A 17,885-nucleotide genomic window follows, 5' to 3' on the forward strand; every position below is an offset into this window, starting at 1 on the left:
AGGGCGACACGAGCCAATCACCCAGAAATAGATTTTTCCTTCGTCAAAATCCCTTTTCTGGGCTCAGCTCGTGTCGGCCTATGAAAGAGTACCAGAGAAACAGACAAGATGGGAAAAAAGGACAAATGAAAAGCAGTTGTAAATGAGGGATATAATATAAGTAAATCAATTACAGCATATAACTAAGTACTTAAGTCTAACTTATTCTAAACAGTAACATAAATGAAAGTTAGTAATGTAAAGTACTTAAAATTACAATAAACACAGTAAATTATAATAATGCAGTGTAATTTTAACAAATAGATTTACTTAGATAACTTATTTACAAAATATACAAACACATTGTGTCCTACCCTAGCATAAAAATAAGGGTAGGTACACTGAAGTACATTATCAGTACAAGGTGTGGATGTCCCTAGCAAAAAATAAGGGACAATCCACTAATATGGTTTCAGCGGCTAAGGCTAGGATATCCGAGTAGCATGGCGATAGGGTGAGGCATGTTGGATGAGGTAGGTAGAAAGGAGACCTGGATCTGTACTACAACTACTATACAGTATCAGGAGAAACAATGTTTCCCGCTGCTACTGCTGAAAATTTTAAAGATTCCAAGGACTTTAGATAATGACGTTTAAAGACTGTCGGAGATTTCCATCCAGTATACTTTTTAAGATCCTCAAAGTTCATATGTTGAAAGTAATTAATTGAGGTGGCTACTCCCCTGATGTCATGTGCTTTTGGAAATGAATCAGGATTGGCTTGTTTAATGAAGTAAAGGATTTGTTGTCTAATACCTTTTACTGACAAAGTACCACCTTTCTCTCTCATGAAGAGAGGACCTGAGGATCTTGAGGATGTACGAGATAGAAAGGCTCTTAAAGTTGATACTGGGCAAAGAGAAGGGTCTTGCGGAAGTGGGATGACTTTCCAAGGGGCCCACCTTGCAAGAGGATCCTCATTTTTAGCCAAAAAAACTACGATCCGGAGCGAGCAGAACTTCTCCTGAGGGAGGAATTCCACATGACCCGCATCTCTGGATAGAGCCGACAGTTCTGAAATTCTAGCTCCTGAAGCTAGCTTAATAAGAATAATGTCTTTCTAAGAAGCATTATGAATGTACAGGACGAGTTGTCAGTGTCTGAAGCTAGTTTTGAGGACATCATTTAAGAACCATGAAACTGCAGTAGGCCTTTGAGAAGGTCTAAGTCTAGCACAGGCTTTAGGAATAGACGTGAAATAAGATTCAGTCAGATCTATCTGAAAACCTAACTGAAAGATCTTCTTCAAAGCCGATTTATGAGTAGTAATTAGTGCTAGCTGCCAAACCTTTTTCAAACAAGGATCTGAAAAAAGGATATAGCTAGATTAACTGTCATGGTTGTAGTGTTTGATTCTTTCAGGAAGGATGCTAATTTTTTAACAGCTGAGTCATATTGTCTAATAGTTGACTCTCTCTTATCTGATTCTAGGAAGAGAATATTTTGTGGACTCAAATATAGCATCTTTATTAGCCGCAAACTTCATGAAGTCCATAAAGTTAGGGTCTGAAGAATTCCTGAGGAAGCGAACACAGTCCTCATTTGTACTGATTGTGACAGCTTGGGATTGGGAATCCGTTGAGGTCGAGACCAATTCCAGAAGAAGAGGATACCAGTTGCTCTTGGGCCAGTCCGGTGCAATCAGAGCTACTATTCCCTTGAAAGTCCTCAGCTTGCTTAAGACTTTCAAGAGAAGATTCACTGGAGGAAAAACATAATTTTTCTCACTGATCCCAATCTAACGACAGGGCGTCCGTGGCATAAGCCAGAGGGTCCAGTTTGGGGCCACATAGCAAGGGAGCTTGTGGTTCGCTTGTGAGGCGAAAAGATCTACTTGGAGACCTGGGACTCTCCGGCATATCCACTGGAATGACCCGTCGTCTAGGGACCATTCTGATTCCAGAGGAACTGACCGGGACAAAGCGTCCGCTATCACATTTCTTACCCCCGCCAGGTGAGTGGCGGACAGATGCCATTTGTGTTTGTTTGCTAAGGCAAAAGATGGCTATCATGACATGGTTCACATGCTTGGATTTGGACCCTCCTCTGTTGATGCAATGAACTACCCACTGCACTGTCCAAAAACTAGCCTTAGATGAGACTTTTTCGGGGGAAGCAGTCTCTTCAAGGTAAGAAATACTGCCATTGCTTCCAGAACGTTTATGTGGAGCTGGCGAAATTGAACTGACCAAGTCCCCTGAACCTGTTTGAACTGAGAAAAATCCCCCCCCCCACCGGACAGGGAGGCATCCGTGTGAATGGTTAACACTGGAAGGGGATATTGAAGGGTACCCGCTTGGGCTAAGTTCTTTACTTTTGACCATGGACGGAGTTGGTTGCGAAGGATCGTGGAATTACTGACAAACTTGTCTCGAGATTTGCGTTTGCTCTCGATCGCCAAACTCGATTTATATCTTTTAGCCTTGCTTTCAGGAGGATATCTGTTACCGAAGCAAACTGAAGGGACCCTAGGATTCTTTCCTGGTTTCTCCTTGATGTTTGTTTGCATTTGAGAAATTGCCTGACAGACTTTGCTATTTCCTTCCGTTTGGCCACTGGAATTGACAGATTGTGGAAGACAAATCCCATTGGATTCCCAGCCAGCCACTAGAAAACGAGACTCCGGGGTAAGTCTGGATTTCGTTTTGTTTATCTGGAACCCCAGATGTTCCAGAAAGTGAACTACCTTTTTGTGGCTTTGAGACATTCTCGACAGTTGGTGCCCAGATCAACCAATCGTCGAGGTATGCTGCTACCATGATTCCCTGAGTTCTCAATTGCTGCACAACCACTTCTGCTATTTTCGTGAATACCCTGGGGGCTACATTCAGACCGAAGGGCATCACTTTGAATGAGAATGTCTGATTTCCTAGCCTGAATCCTAGGAATGGGCGGAAGTGTCTGGCTATAGGGATATGATAGTATGCGTCTGTAAGATCAATGGAGCATGTGACGGCTCCACGCGGAAGTAAGGTCCTTACTTGCGAGAGGGTAAGCATCTTGAACTTGTCGCAACGAATGAAAGAGTTTAGCTTTGACAAGTCTAAGATTACCCTTCTTTTTGTTGAGCCTTTCTTTGGCACGCTGAATAAGCGACCTTGAACTTTTAGATGCTTGACTCTCGCAATAAAAGCTCCTTTCTGAAGGAGTTCCTCCGCGTAATCTGTCAATTCCTTTGATGGTATTTGGCGGAATGATTTGATTGGAGGAGGATCTTTGATCCAACTCCAACCCAATCCTTTGGACACTATGCTCTGTGCCCAATTGCTGAACCCCCACCTGTGACGGAAGAGGAACAGCCTCCCTCCTACCTGGGGAGCTTCATTGTTGATGGGCGGGTTGACCACCACGCCCTCCTCTGAACTGCTTGCTCCTTGTCGCCCTTCCTGCGCCACGCTGGCGAAAGTAGCCTCTCGCCCTACCTCTCGATTGTCCTGTTAAAGGGGGGAGGGTAGCCCTGACCTTCATACGTAGGGTTGAAGGCCGGCGAGAGTGCGTAGGAGGTCGAAGGTTGTGATTGAGGAGACAGCAGGAGGATGGGCTGGTTCTGTTTGGAAGTAGCAGGTTGTCCCTGTTGGGTAACCGGGACGGCCTGAACAAATTGCTGCTGTTGCTGGTGTTTCTGGTAAGGCTGGAACCTTTTACCAGACTTCTTTGGTTTCTACCAGCAGTGGGGACGGATTCTTGCTTCCTCTTGGATGAAATACCCCACACCTAGCTCTAAGGCTCTGGTTGAGCCTAGCAGCCTCGTGTGTACTTCATTTACAGCGGACTCTGGGAAGAGATCCGCTCCCCACATGCTAGAAGCCAGGAGTCTATTAGGCTCGTGCCTAATAGTGCACTCCTGCAGCACGTGCTTTCGGCAATTCCTCCTAGCTTGGAAGAAGTCGAAAGCATCCGTCTGAACCGTCTGAAGCTGGGATTTGGCCAAGATCTTAAACAGAGGTTCCGTGCCATACGAGAGAGCAGCCATCTCTGTTATGATCAGTGAATTGAGGGACCTGCCAAACCTAGTTCGCGCGTCGAACTCCGCCTGAATCAAGGAATCAGGCAGCCTTGGGAGCTTTTCGCCGAACTGGTCCATGGCGCAGTCCGGTTTGAGCTTACCAAGCGTGAACGTGGCTGGCAAGTTCTCCCACAATTCTCCAAAAGCTGGGAAGCGGAGAGAATAGACTCCGCCTCCCTTAGCTGTGGCATGGGCTCATCCTTGAGGACTGCCTGAAGAGTCGTCTCTACTATTTTTGTAGCGAACGGAAGAGAAGCCTCCTCTTCCGTCGCAAAAATAGTGAAAGGACTCTTATAGGCCTGGAGCTTGGTGTTTGTGCACTCCCAGTCCTCAAGACAGTGAACCCATTCATGTTGGGCATGATCCCTACTGTAGAGAACATTCTCCCTAGAGATCTTGTCTTCCCTAGTAAGAGCCGCTACAGTCAGCCTAGCATAGCCGATGAAAGGCTGCGTCAAACCCGGAGGATAAAACTCGAAGTCCTCAATCCTTCGAGTTCCACACTCCGGGATAGAGATCATACCATCCTTAAACGGAGCGTAAGCAGCTACTCTCCATGGGTTCTCCATAGAGAAAGCTGGTAGTGAATCGTATGGCGGCAGCTGGAAAATACCAGCACTTGTCACTGGGGAGACTGGAAGGGGGACCTGAGAGAGCCCGGCTACTCGGTCCTCATTCTCTCTAACTCTGTTAGAGAGATCTTGGATGGACTGGCCCGCCATTGAGACAGAGTGCTCGACAGTTGTGGCGAACATCTGCTCAAATTTCGTCCCCAGGGCGGAGACTTGAGAGCCGACCATCTCGCCCACCTGTTGCATCACCACTGCTGAGAAAGCAGTGGGATCAAAGGTGCTGGGTCCCGCTCCTCCCACCCGGCGTTACCGGAGTGGATGCGGTGGAGGCCGGAGAAGGCATTGGCTCGGCGGGGAGGGGGAGCGCGAGCCTTTTCCTTAGAAGACTTGCTTCTAGATCTTCGAGTAAGAAGAGCTCGGCGTTGGCCTTCACCGCGTCAGCGTAAGAAGTCGAAGACTTCTTAGCCGAAGAAGACGAAGATGACTTCTTAGAAGTCGTCTTAACTAGAGTCTTCGGTTCTCTCTGTCCCTTCACCTTTGGGGGTACAGAGAGAGGAGGGAGACGGGTAGGATCTCAGATCCCACAAAGCCTTGGAAAGAAGCGCTTGAAGAAGGGACAGGAGAAGATCCAGAAGCGCCCAAGGAAAGACCTTGGGCGCCCGACACACCTACCTCAACCAACAAATCCTCTGCCCCTACCGCCATAGGCTCAATGTTGAGTCCAGGTAGCGACGTCCGGGACCGACTCCGTGTGGCTACGACCCCGAAAGATTTGCTGCATTTCTTGCTGGATGGAGGCTATGAGAGGGGCTGCGGACAAGGGGTCAACATACCCTGTTGACTTGCCCGCGGGGAAGATCTGGACGGCCAGCTTCTTGTCTAGGATGTAAGGCTGGCCTTTGGCGGCGTTCTTCCCGAAGCCGCCTACCCACGCTTTCAGGGTAGCAAGGGCGACCTCCCTCACACCAGTAGCCTGAAAGAAAAGGTGAGATGAGCTTCTAATGGCGGAACGGGGTTAACAAACTTATGTCTAAGAGTTGTTAGTAAAATGATAAAGAAGTCTATGATCGACTTACCCCCTCCACCAGCTGACTGACTAGGTCGTAGCAGATGGCGCAGGCTTCCGGGTGCCAGACGATCATATCGTTGTATGGCGTGGCACATGGAGCGTGAGACCTGCACTCATCGTGGCCGCAGGGGTCGTACAACGTCGCGTTGCATCCCAGGACCTGACAGTTGGTAGCCTGTAAGTGGAAAGATACATAAGTATCAGGAGAACACTTACAGCCTAACAGTTGCTCCGCTGGTGCCGGAGCGAGAAAGTTAGATTAAACCAGAGCCCCGCCATAATACGTGTGGTAGAAAATGGTGGTTGTCCTAGGCTATTGCTCCGCTGGCGCGGAGACAAGAGATAGAATCCAACCAGGTGTGGTGGTAAAAAGGAAACCACGACGGATAATGGCGGGGATGGTAAACATATGAATAATAAAATTAAACCAAATCATCGTAAAACTTAGGGTATATCCTTAAAAATAAACAACAATAATATCAAACCTTTCTCCACCGTCTACTAGAAGAGTGCCCGGGTAAGAAGCAAGCTCCCTTCCGGTAGCGGGGGAGAGATGTAAGGATATAGTAGGCAAGCAACCGACCACTAGTAGTGACCACCCCGCCCGCTGGCGGAGCCAGTAATCTATAACCAAAGGTGCCCCGGCTGCGGCGGAAGGCTCCGTTCGTTATAGAAAGGGAAGGTGGCTGAGCAAACTGGGGAAGGGGGGGAGTGTCTCGGCGTAACACGGCGGGAGAGAGAGAGGGGGGGGGGGGGGTGGCCTACTCCTTCCCTCCCCGTCTCAACAACTACTCGCTCGGAGACCCGGTACCCTATGAGTGGTCGCCCTATACCCCCCGCTGGGAGGAACCCCTGGCCACCTCAGAGAGAGAGGGAGGAAGGCAACTGAGGTTGACATGACAACCAAAGGGGTCCCCCAGCGTCTCCCTATACCTGGTAGGGAGGGAGGGGAAGGGGAAGGTGCGATGGGAACACGTGACCGCAAGTGGCCGAAGCCGCGAGCAACACAACCGTGGGAAGGCCACGTGAACCAGGCTGTACCAATACATGGGACATGCACCTAGGCTAGCCTAACACCCTAAATAGAATAAATTACATCGTAAAGATGGAAAAGACACTTTTAGTAGAAGAAAAAGAAGCCCAGGAGGAGGCAAACTGTTCCGAGGAACAGAAGCCTACTCGGAGCCAGCGATAGCCGATGAAGAGCAAGAGCCGGGATGCTGGGCTGGAACATAGAATAGCCCTAAATACCAAACTAAGAGAAATGGTAAAGGGGCTAACCTAGCTAAAACTCGATGTAAAAAACGATGAACGTAAAATAGTAAGCCCATAAGTATAAGAAGTCCCAGTATGGAGGACCGGGAATTCTTAACGAGGCAGCATGGCGCCGCCACGAGACAACCGGGAAACCGTATATGACCTATTAGAAGGAAAATACTGGTTCCCGGAAGACAAAAATACAGTAAAACATTACTTATGAGGCACTTAACTTAGCCGTTGCGATGGCAGAACGTTCCATGATGAATGGTGATAAAATTCCTCGTAAATAGCACAAGCACAAAGAGAATGCGTCCGAAGGCTGGCGCTAAAAATTAAGGATGTCCGCTAGGGGCGCTGTTGTCCGTGGCGTCCTCTAGTAGTAGTAGTAGCGGCCGCATCACCTGTTGGTATCAGCTCTCTCTTGTGGGGATTTTGATTGGAAGTTCTAATTGGTGAATGTCTCGTGGTAGTGTTCCCACTCGCCCCTATTGCCATACCGACACTTCTTTTTAAGAGTGAGCGAGTCAGTTTTACTGACATTTTCTTAATTTTGTTTTTCTCTGGTAATTTTAGATTAATTTTACCTAGAAAGAATGATATTAAGGATCCTTTCATAGGCCGACACGAGCTGAGCCCAGAAATAAATATATTATTTTCTGCTCATGCCCTTTACAAGATTATATCCTTTTTTGAGACTAATTTACATGATTCTACTTTTTCATCTATCATCCTTTGAAGCTGGAATCACAAAGGGGCAAACATATAATTTCTACCATGGCCAAATGGTTTTTAATTTGTATCAAGACAAATTATAGTTTTTTTTATTAAATATTTTGACAAGGCAAAAGTCAACATTCTGCCAATAGCCTTCAGGACATGGTTTTCAGAGCAATGATTGTCCTATGGGTTCAAAGGGTCCTCTTACAAGGCTCTATCATCCTTAGCAATGATTGTCCTTCAAAAGATATATCTGTAAAATCACATCCAATAATATGTTTAGCCTGTGGGAATGCTGATTACCATTCATTCATAGAATTTAGGAAAACTCTTTCCATTCCCTCCTGTAAAATTAAAGTACAGAGCAAACTACAAACCTAAAGCCTTGTGTTTTGGATATTTGACTTAGTTACCCTAACACATGGGCAATACTAGTCCACACTATGTGCCAATTAGCCTAATTTAAAAATAAGTATACATGATAAAAAATGTAATATGTAATAGTAACAGCATAATAAACAATAATTTGAATTTTTAAACTAAAATATTATTCAATACAAAATGAAAATACCAAATACTCTCTTGACCTTGCTTTAGTATAGCATGCTAGGATAACTTTAGCCAAGGCTATATTACACACAGAAAGGTAAGTGACATTGAGCAAAGTGGTAGCATCCCAATACCAAAGGTGGATTAAAATCAAATGATAGAGCCGATACCCCATTAGTAATTTTCATCAACTTGCAATGGTTTAACTCCTCAACCAAAGGTAACTAAAGGATATGCAAAAAAAGGTCTTTATACTACACTGCAGTACGTAGAAAGCTTGAGCATAAACTACACAATGGCTAAAATGGAACTACGTACTACAAAACCATCCCTTTCAAGAATAAGATCCAGCATACAAACTTGTGTATGTATACTCTTCCAACGTACAGTATCTTAATTGTAATAGAAGAGAATCAGAAAGAAATTATGATACATATTACACATAAGATGCAATCATTATGGAAATAAGACAAATCACATAATAAAAGGTCATTCTTACCGAGCTTTGTGACCTAGAATCTTCCGACGCGAAATTTTCTAATGAAAATCCTGAGACATTACCACTTGAGTCCCAGCCTGGCAAAGATTCCTGTTCATAAAAGAAAAAAAAATTTAAAGACATTAAAATCTTTATAATGCCTCTGTCAGTAATGTCTGCCAGAATTCAGATTGGCTTTTTACCAGTGTAACTAATGAGGATTCCTATCAAAGAAGTCCCTCTCTCACTTTTCAACTCCATCATTTTCTTGGAGCTACTACAAGGAAAATCTACGGTAACTAAATTTGGAAAGGAGACAAGACAATTAACAATAAATGTAAATGAAACCAAGTTTATGATCATCAGAAAGGGAACAAAATGAAAAATGTAATCAGGAAAGCGGAAATTTGGATGCTGTGGGAGAGAAGCATGGTGAGAACATTAATATATTATGTATCAAATAAAGTATAACAATTGGATTCACATAGAATGGCCAGGATTAGAAGGTTTAAATGGAAGTAATTCTGAACAAGCTGCTTGGGAAACAGTGAATTTGTTGACTGTACAATACTGGAAAAAGGCTGTTAACACAGTCATGAGAAGGCCAGAGATGTGAGGTAGGTTTTTCTTTCTTTGACTAAAACTCCCATTCAACTTAGCATTTGTCTTGCAACTTAACACAGTCATAAGAAGGCCAGAGATGTCAAGTAGGTTTTTCTTTTTTTGACTAAAACTCCCATTCAACTTAGCATTTGTCTTGCAACTGCATACAGGAGACCACCCGCACTGAATACGAGTCTTTATCACATGAGTCACCTCTTCTCAGTGGTGGTGGAAGATGATGGGCATCCTCAAATTTGAGCATAAGATTTAAGCAGCCTCAGCTAAACATATTCTTTGATGCTGTTTATGCCATGCTCTTCTTTCGCCATTCCAATATACAGGCAGTCCCCAGGTTACGACGGTCTCGGCTTACGACGTTCCGAGGTTATGACGCTTTTCAAATATATTCATCAGACATTATTTCCAGGGTTACGATGCATATTCCAGGGTTACGCTCATCTGGCAGATGAAATATGACACCAAGAATGCAAAATAATCAATATTTGAAGGTTTTTTTTATGAAATATGCCATAAGAATGCAGTTTACATAGTTTTCAATGCACCCAAAGCATTAAAAGTAAGGTTTTCTTAGGATTTTTGACGATGTTCTGGCTTATGACGATTTTCGGGTTACAACGCGTCTCAAAAACGGAACCCCCGTCGTAACCCGGGGACTGCCTGTACTTTATTTTTCTCTGTAGTAGGGATTGTACCTAACTACAACAAAAAATAAAGTACTAGGTTGGAATGGATGAAGATGAGCAGGGCATACATAAGCTGAAACAAAGAAAATGTTTAATTCTGAGGCTGTTTAAATCTCATCTGTCTTCTTTCACCACTTCTGGGATGTTCAGTGATAAAGACTGATATTCAATGCAGGTGGTGTTCTGCCTGCTTGTCAGGCACTTAATATTTCAGATTCTATATCAGATCAAGATCCCAAGAAAAAGTTCAACAAAATGCTGATGGCTATTTTAATAGTCTCTGGAAAGTTTACCAAATTTAGGACAATTGACCAGCCATGGTTTGATGATACATGTACACAAGCTTACCATGACCAAGACCAAATTCAACGCATGAGATGAAATCATTCAAATGAAAATTACACTATCTTTGTTGAGTCTCACCATGCTGTGAATAGGACTTACCATACAGCTGAGGGAAATTCCAGTACCTTGAAAAGGAAACTTGAAGGAATTACTCAACTTCATCTGTGGTGAGCCAAATTAGCATCAACTACCTTTGGGTAAGGTTCACCTTCCCTTCCACCACTACTAACAGAAGATGGTAGATTGGCTACTCGCCCTAAGAAAAAGGCTGAACTGCTTCATCGAGCTTTTGAAGCTAAGCAATCAGCTAAGGATTTCCATGTCCCTGATACTTGTCATCCCGAATTTATTCTTACAAAATTTGCATATTGCACTAGGGATGTTGGGAAATTTCTGGATAATCTTGATAGTTTCTAGCATGTTGTCCCCCAAGACTAGTACTAGATTCTATAGATCTTAATGCAGACACAGTATCTTTGTGGATGCGGGCATATCTGCACACTGCAGTAACTAAAGGCCAATTTATATTCAGCAACTCCAAAGTTGTTGAAAAACTTTCCTATTATGTAAATTTTCATAATAAAATGACAATTTGTCGAAAATTGCATTTTTCCTAACTATACAAACCTGAGGTCCTTTACATATAGTCCCTCCTCATGCCACCCCTCACTCTGCGTATTTTGCATGGGCCAAAAGCAAAAGTGATTGGTTTACCTCCCGCGCGACTGTCGGACAAGCAGTTAACTACCATTCTCCCCTTGTTCGAAGCTTACGACCTTTCCAGCTGCCGCTAGCTACTTCCTATTGTTAAAGGACCTCAGGTTTGTATAGTTAGGAAAAATGCAATTTTCGACAAATTGTCATTTGTTCCGATACGTAATACAAACCATCGGTCCTTTAACAATAGGAAGACTCACTTCTTGGTGGGAGGAATCTGAGTCTTTTGATGAACAGACTGGTGTTCGTCCATCCCGGGAATGCCTCCCTGGTCGTAAGAGCGAGGGAGGGATCCAAGCCTTTGTCCGATTGATCGGGGTGTGCACCGCAGGATCAATGGTCAGACCTCTGGGCCGAGGCAAGCGTATCTCTTCGTACCAGCAAGCAAGAACTTGTTCCTGTTTGCAAGAGGCAACATAAAGTATGGGTTTGTCTCAAGCTGGCATCCACTTCCTCCCCCTTGTTGGAGGAAGTGGTGGATATACGCTCCTATCCCTAGTGAAAGGGATAGGATGGGGCTCTGTTGAGTAGCTCACCTGCATCTCTACCTTATCCAGCAGGGTGACGACCATGTCCCTCTACCCACAGGTAGAGGGGAAGAAAAAGATGGGAAGAGGAGCCAGTCACACTCTCATCCATTCTTACGGTCACACCAGGACTCGATGCTGTTCAGCCTGCGAGGGTCTGGGTTCGCTACACAACGTGTTGAGCAGCCACCACGGGTCCCAAGGAAAAAGATCCTAGGACCTGTGGGCAAAATCCCGAAGGTAGAAGGAGGTGCATGTGGTCTGGTTGGACCAGACCCCTGCCTTCAGTACCTGCGCCACGGAGAAGTTCTTGCGGACAAAGCAGCATCTCCTTCGCATCGAAGGCGGTGAAGTCCATTAGGGAGGGGATTGTGAACGACTCGAACCGATCGTCAGGGACTGAAGGGTTCTGAGTCTTCGCTACGAAGTTCGGTACGAAATCGAGCGTCACGGATCCCCATCCCCTGGATGCTTGACTTCGCAGGAAAAGTCATGCAGTTCCTCAGAGGAAAAGAAGGGAATAGTCGATGACCTATCCCTCTTCTCGACTTCGGTGATGTCCAGTACCCATACTGGTCTGTCCGTTTGCCACGAAGTCTCTCGCATCCTCCTATCCCCATGCAGTGAAGTTCTCGGTAGTGGATAGGACACCGACACTCCATGGTGGGTGTCGATGGTATGGGTACTGTGACAAGCTATTAAGACGAAGTAATGATTGCTCCGTAACAACCGAACTAAGTCCACAGCGTAGTTCGTAACTGACTTGGGCGCTCTGACAGCTGCCGACTGACTGGTTCGGTATCGGAAGTGAGGCGAGTTGTCCAAGCATCCGAGTAAGTCACGTGACCTTCGCCTTTTAAAGGGTTATGCCGAGAGACCAAACAAATAATGTATTTGTTTGTCACCAATGCCGGACGGCGAGGTGATGATTCTCTTAAGGCATATGCTCAAAAGGCGAAAGTCAATTGCCGTCTAAAGACCTAGGTCCCTGAAGGCAAGACACTCTAATAGTAGTTGAATCTCAGCTAAGGAGAAACAACACTATGTGACGTTGAGGACGAAGGTAGGCAATGAATGCAACCTACGTCCTCCAGCTGAATCGAGAGAAGGAATCTCAAGATTCTGAACCTGTGCTTACAAATGACTGAAAACGCTAACCGCTATTTCATTGCTGTCCGGTGAGAAGTCGTAGTTGCAATGAAAGCGGGGCGTTCTTCAGTAATGAAAACACAGGGGAGAGCCGCCTGAAGAACTGCTTCTCATGGGCTGAACGTTTGGAAGTAGAGCTGGCAGGTGTGGGAGTAGGCGATGTCTTTCAATACATCTGCTAATCCGGGGTGAACAATGAACAATTGCACACCTACGAATACGAGATATTTTGAGGACAAACTCAAATTCCGCAAAAATCATTTGCATTATCGCAGTGCGATGTAGCAAGAGACTATTACAGAATTCTGTTACCGTGCGGTAAACAGAAAGACGAAAGTCGAAGAGATATCTCTGTTGTAAATTCTCGCAATACTGAAGGCGATGAATTCGAGCGTCACAGCAGTAGATGGTCATTCATGTATGCAAGAATCCCCGTTAATCAGAGACTTAAGTCCGTGATTGTTGGGCAGAGATACGGTTGGTATTCAATCAAAGCAGGGGAGAAAGACGTAACCAACCGTGCATCTCAAAGCGGCAGCTGGTACTGAATTGCCTCGGGCAATTCAATACGCAGTAGCTGTCGCTGACTCGTCATCCTGAGTTGCCAAGAAATCCTTTCCACGAAGGAATGCGTTCGGCTAGAACCACCGAGCATAAAAAGATATGCTCGAGCAATTATATTTAGGCGAATCGAATTTCGGTAAATACAAAAGCTGAAATGGTGTTGTCGTGACAAAACCATAAGTATATAAAATTGAAACTGGAAACTCCTGGGAGGTTGCAGGCAACCCCGAGTTGCAGTTCAATTAGAATACTCCTCGTCTAAGTCGCAATCCGTAGAGTAACTAGGATATGCGCCTACCCCTCGGACAATTCAACTGCTTAGCAGAATCATGTCGTGAGGTTAATATACGTAGTATATTTGTAGGATTCTGAACAACGATCTCCATCCTAAATTCTTTTCCTTCAAGAAAACAAAATAAGGATTGGAGATCGACCACCTCCGATCTCTATCAAAGAGAGTGAAGGAGAAGTCTTCCTCGAAGGAAAGCTTCAATGGTGAACAGAATAACGAAGACGATAGTTCAAGCCAAACTGGATGTTCCCGTCCGTTCTTCTCTATTCCAGGTTGGTCGCCTACTGTGAGATACTCTTCTTTCAGCAGCAGTCTTCTTCCCAATGCTAGAAATTCCAGGAATTCGAGCATAGGCGAGGTTCCCGATTATCGTGTAACAATTATCGGGGATTCTCGTCTCGCTCACTTTGGACCGTGGTCTCGCCTAAGTGTTTGGAGATCGTAAAAAACTCAAAAACACTGAATGCGCTAGAAATTCCATAGAATTCTAAGCACTCTGCGAAACCCCCACCGAATTCGTCAAACGATATCGGCTGGTGGTCCTCTCGATTCCAGTAGAAATCAAGGATGGGGCAGGATCCCTCCTCAACGACTGGGGCTTACGTCAGGTAGGACCCGAAGGTCCCCCCGGTAGCGCAGTCCCCAACGTGGGATCCTACAGAGAAATCTCTGTAGGATCCCTCCCATTTCCCTCGTAGCCGTAAGGAAAGAGGGAATGGGGGAGGAATTGGATACTCTCTCGCCTTCCCAGTGGAACTAGCAGTTGGAAAAGAGTAGGAACAGCCCTCGCCTTGCGGCGATGGCCTCTCATAGTCTGGGAAAACGTATCGTCAGGAGAAAACGTTTTCCCAAGGAGGGTTACGAACTCGCCCTGTAGGTAAGGGTCTGCCGCCACTGTGAACGTCGTCTGGGTGGGGCTGATCGACACCTGACAGGAGAGAGCCAATACCGTCCTCCGACTCATTCCAGTCCTCATCGAGGTCGAAACCTCTCAGGAGGACCGAAGGGGTATTTAAATACAGTGTCCGAAGACACGTAGAAACGCCGCTGTCGCAGTAGAGGAGGTGGAAGTAGCTTGTTCGACCGGCCAGATCTGAGAGAGCCTTCTTATCCGGAGACGAGAGACTCTGGTTCAAGACAGAATCGGCAAGCTCCGATTGCGGCAGACCCACCGTCGCTTTGGATTCCCTCTCGGGCCCCAAAACGACTCGAGCCGAGACGTGGGCTCTGCTGGTGGGAGTGGCGATCCTTCCCCGAGGTCGTTGCGCTGACGAATCAGCGCCATAACCTCGACAAAGTTCCTCTGGATCTCGGAAGTCATAGCATCTTCCAGAGTAGGACCGTCAAGCCCCTCGAACAAGAGCATTCCGAGAACCTCCCCCTTAAGGAGGAGGAACTGCGATAGACCCCTCTCGGATTCCTCCTGCCACTTGCACGTACGTCCTGGTCGGTCCGAAGATCGTACCTGGTACTTACGGCGTCGTGACGGGATCGTGCGGGGCATGCCCCTCATGATCACCCCACTGTGCCTCGCTCTTCCTGGTGCAAATCGAGGAAGATGCAGGCACGGGAGAGGAAGACATGACGCTCCTCTTTCGCTCGCTGGCAGAACCAGCGGGCTTGGAGGGCTGCAGGCGATCGCCAACTTGCAGGCCTAGTCGAGCGTTTCCAAGGGAAACGGCTGGACTGAGAACAGCGGCCCCGATCTCGTGTGCAGAGGAGCTGCTGCTGGTCCCCCTATCCGTCCGGTCCCTGTGGGAGCGGCGGTCAGGAGTCCTGCAGAGACCACTGTCACGGTGAGACCGGTGCGTGTACTCACGGCGCGTCATACCGCTGGTACCAGCCGAGGCTGGCACTAACGATCGGGAGGGGGGGAACCTCTTCCCAGCCTCAGCCCGTGGCTGGTCAGACAGTCACGTCTACCAGGGTTACCAGCTGGTCGCTGCGAGAGCGGCCGCTGGCCTGGCGAGTCACATGAGCGGCTCTCACCAGCTTCTGCTCCATGCCACGTCCCTGGCGCCGAGCGAACTCTGGCGCCAAAATTTGGCTATACGCTCTCCCGCGGGAGATCGTATACTCGGAACTTCTCGCGAACGAGAGACTGACCGGAAGGAACCTGGCGTAGCGGCAGCGCCGCAAACACCAGGCGAGGAGTACCGGTGGTAGTCGGTACGTCCTGGTCCCCGTCTTCTTCTTCCTTGCGGAAAGGGGAGACAGACCCTGTTCCCTAAAGAGCAGGAGGACGGCGAGAAGAAAAAAACCCCCCCCCCCTCCCACGGGGTGGAATGAGCCCTTAGAAGTTCCCAAAGGAGCCTTCTTAGGGGGGAAACCGGGTTACCAGCTGGTCGCTGCAAAAAAAAAAGGAGCGGGCGCTGGCCTGGCGAGAGTCACCTGAGCGCGGGGGGGCTCTCCCCAGCCTTCTGCTCCATGCCGCGGTCTTGGCGCCGAGAGACTCTGGCGCGAACGGGGGGGGTTTGGCTGCACGGTCTCCGAGGGGAGAGCGTACACTCGGGATCTCTCGCGAATGAGAGACCGAGCCGGAACCTGGCGTAGCGGCATCGCCGCTAGCACCAGGCGAGGAAGTACCATTGTGCTAAACCGGTATCCTCTGGTCCCCGTCTATCTCTTCCTTACGGAAGGGGAGACGGGCCCCGCTCCCGAAGGAGCAGGAGGACCAGCAGAAGGACCCCCCATCCCACCGGGGTGGGACGGGCCCTTAGAAGTTCCCGAAGGAGACTTCTTAGGGGGGAAGGCAGCCTTCTTCTTCTTCGGCTTATGGGCCTTAGAAGTTGAAGGGGAAGAGGCAGCAGCAGACGATGAAGACGAAGATGACACCTTCCTCTTCTTCTTCCTCTTCCTCGTCAGCTCACGCAGGACAGTCGTCAGGTCCTCCATCCAGGCCAGAGCCGGGGCTATTGCCGAAGCAACACAGCCCGACTGCACCTGTCCGGAAGGACCTGGGACTAGGGAAGATACACTGTGGGCAGGACCAGCATGGACAGGCGCAGGAACGAGGAGCGACAGGTACAGCAACCAGCTCAGGAGCGGCAGGAACAGCAGCAGCGGTAGACCCAGAAGGGACAGCCCAGCCAGCAGCGGGAATCACATCAGCGGCAGGTACGGCAGGCCCAGATATTGCCTCGTAGAATCATCGGCAGCCAGCGGGAACCTGGGTACTGGCGGCCGGTCCAGGGGCGAGCTGCTGGAACAGCGGAAGTCTGGGGCAGGCAACACGAAGAACACAGGTGGCGGCGGCATACCCCCCATCGGTACGGCGGCGACCGGCCCTAGTAGCGGCAGACGGCGTCACCGACACAGCATGGGGAGTGTAGACCAGGCGGGGGGGAGCAGCATAAGCAGCCGTGGAGGTAGTAGTGGAGACCGCCCCAGACCTCACTAGACGCTGCAGCAGCCCGTGGATGCTAGGCACGCCCTGCCGCCGCAGTGGTCCATACCTGTCCAAGGTCATCTCCCACGGATGTAGCACCTGCGGTAGCACAGACAGATTAGTAAGAGGGGTTCCCTCACGCACGGGGGGGAGACATGCCCCACCCCAAACGCAAGGAAGACCCCAAATACAAAATACAACGAGGAAGCTGAGCGGGGGGCAGGAAAGAAGACGAAGAATCGGATACCAAGGGAGTCGCGGGAGAGCTTTCCGACGACTTCCTGGCAGACCTTCGCTTCCCCTACCCCCGCACCGCAGGTGAAAGTAATATGAAAATGAAACAGAATACTGCACTTGCGATTCACTTCATAGAACTTAAAGGGGAAAAGATCAATTCCCGGGTAAGAGCGGAAACTTGATCCATAATAATATGATGCTATCATAAAATATATATGAAAATGAAACAGAATACTGCACTTGCGATTTCACTTTCACAGAAAATAAATCGTAAGGATCAATTCCCGGGTAAGAGCGGAAATTGATCCAAAATTAAAATTGATGCAATTAAATAAATGAAAATGAAAAGAATACTGCAACTGCGAATCCACTTTCATTGCATTCTATTCATACAAAATAAGAGGCTCGTGCCGAGCGCAATCACGCTCTCGGCAACGAACGCAGGAGGGCAAAAAATATAATGAAAAGAGTACTTACATTTTTCAATTACACACTTTCACCCAAAATACATTACTCGGCGCGAGCACGCCCGCCCTCGGCACCGAGACATAATTCAAGGGTATCAATTTCATGAAAAGAGCGGAAATCGCCGCATCTACGGCGATAGCTCCATGTTGGCTCATAATTAAGTAATGAAAATGAAAACAGTGTACTTACAGTTTCATTTTCA

The 17,885-nt window shown here is 47.6% G+C and overlaps 1 protein-coding gene across 4 annotated transcripts in view; it reads right to left on the reverse strand.

The window, feature by feature from the left end:
* LOC135223747 (myoneurin-like) overlaps window positions 1-17,885 on the reverse strand; it is a 132,403-nt gene that overhangs the window by 82,908 nt on the left and 31,610 nt on the right. For all 4 annotated transcript variants that reach the window (XM_064262501.1, XM_064262502.1, XM_064262504.1 and 1 more), the window contains exon 5: window positions 8,711-8,800. In XM_064262501.1, coding sequence (XP_064118571.1) covers window positions 8,711-8,800 — 90 coding nt within the window. The remainder of the gene's footprint in view (window positions 1-8,710; window positions 8,801-17,885) is intronic.

Source organism: Macrobrachium nipponense, chromosome 10 (assembly GCF_015104395.2).
Source record: "Macrobrachium nipponense isolate FS-2020 chromosome 10, ASM1510439v2, whole genome shotgun sequence".
Classification (NCBI taxonomy): Eukaryota; Metazoa; Arthropoda; class Malacostraca; order Decapoda; family Palaemonidae; genus Macrobrachium; species Macrobrachium nipponense.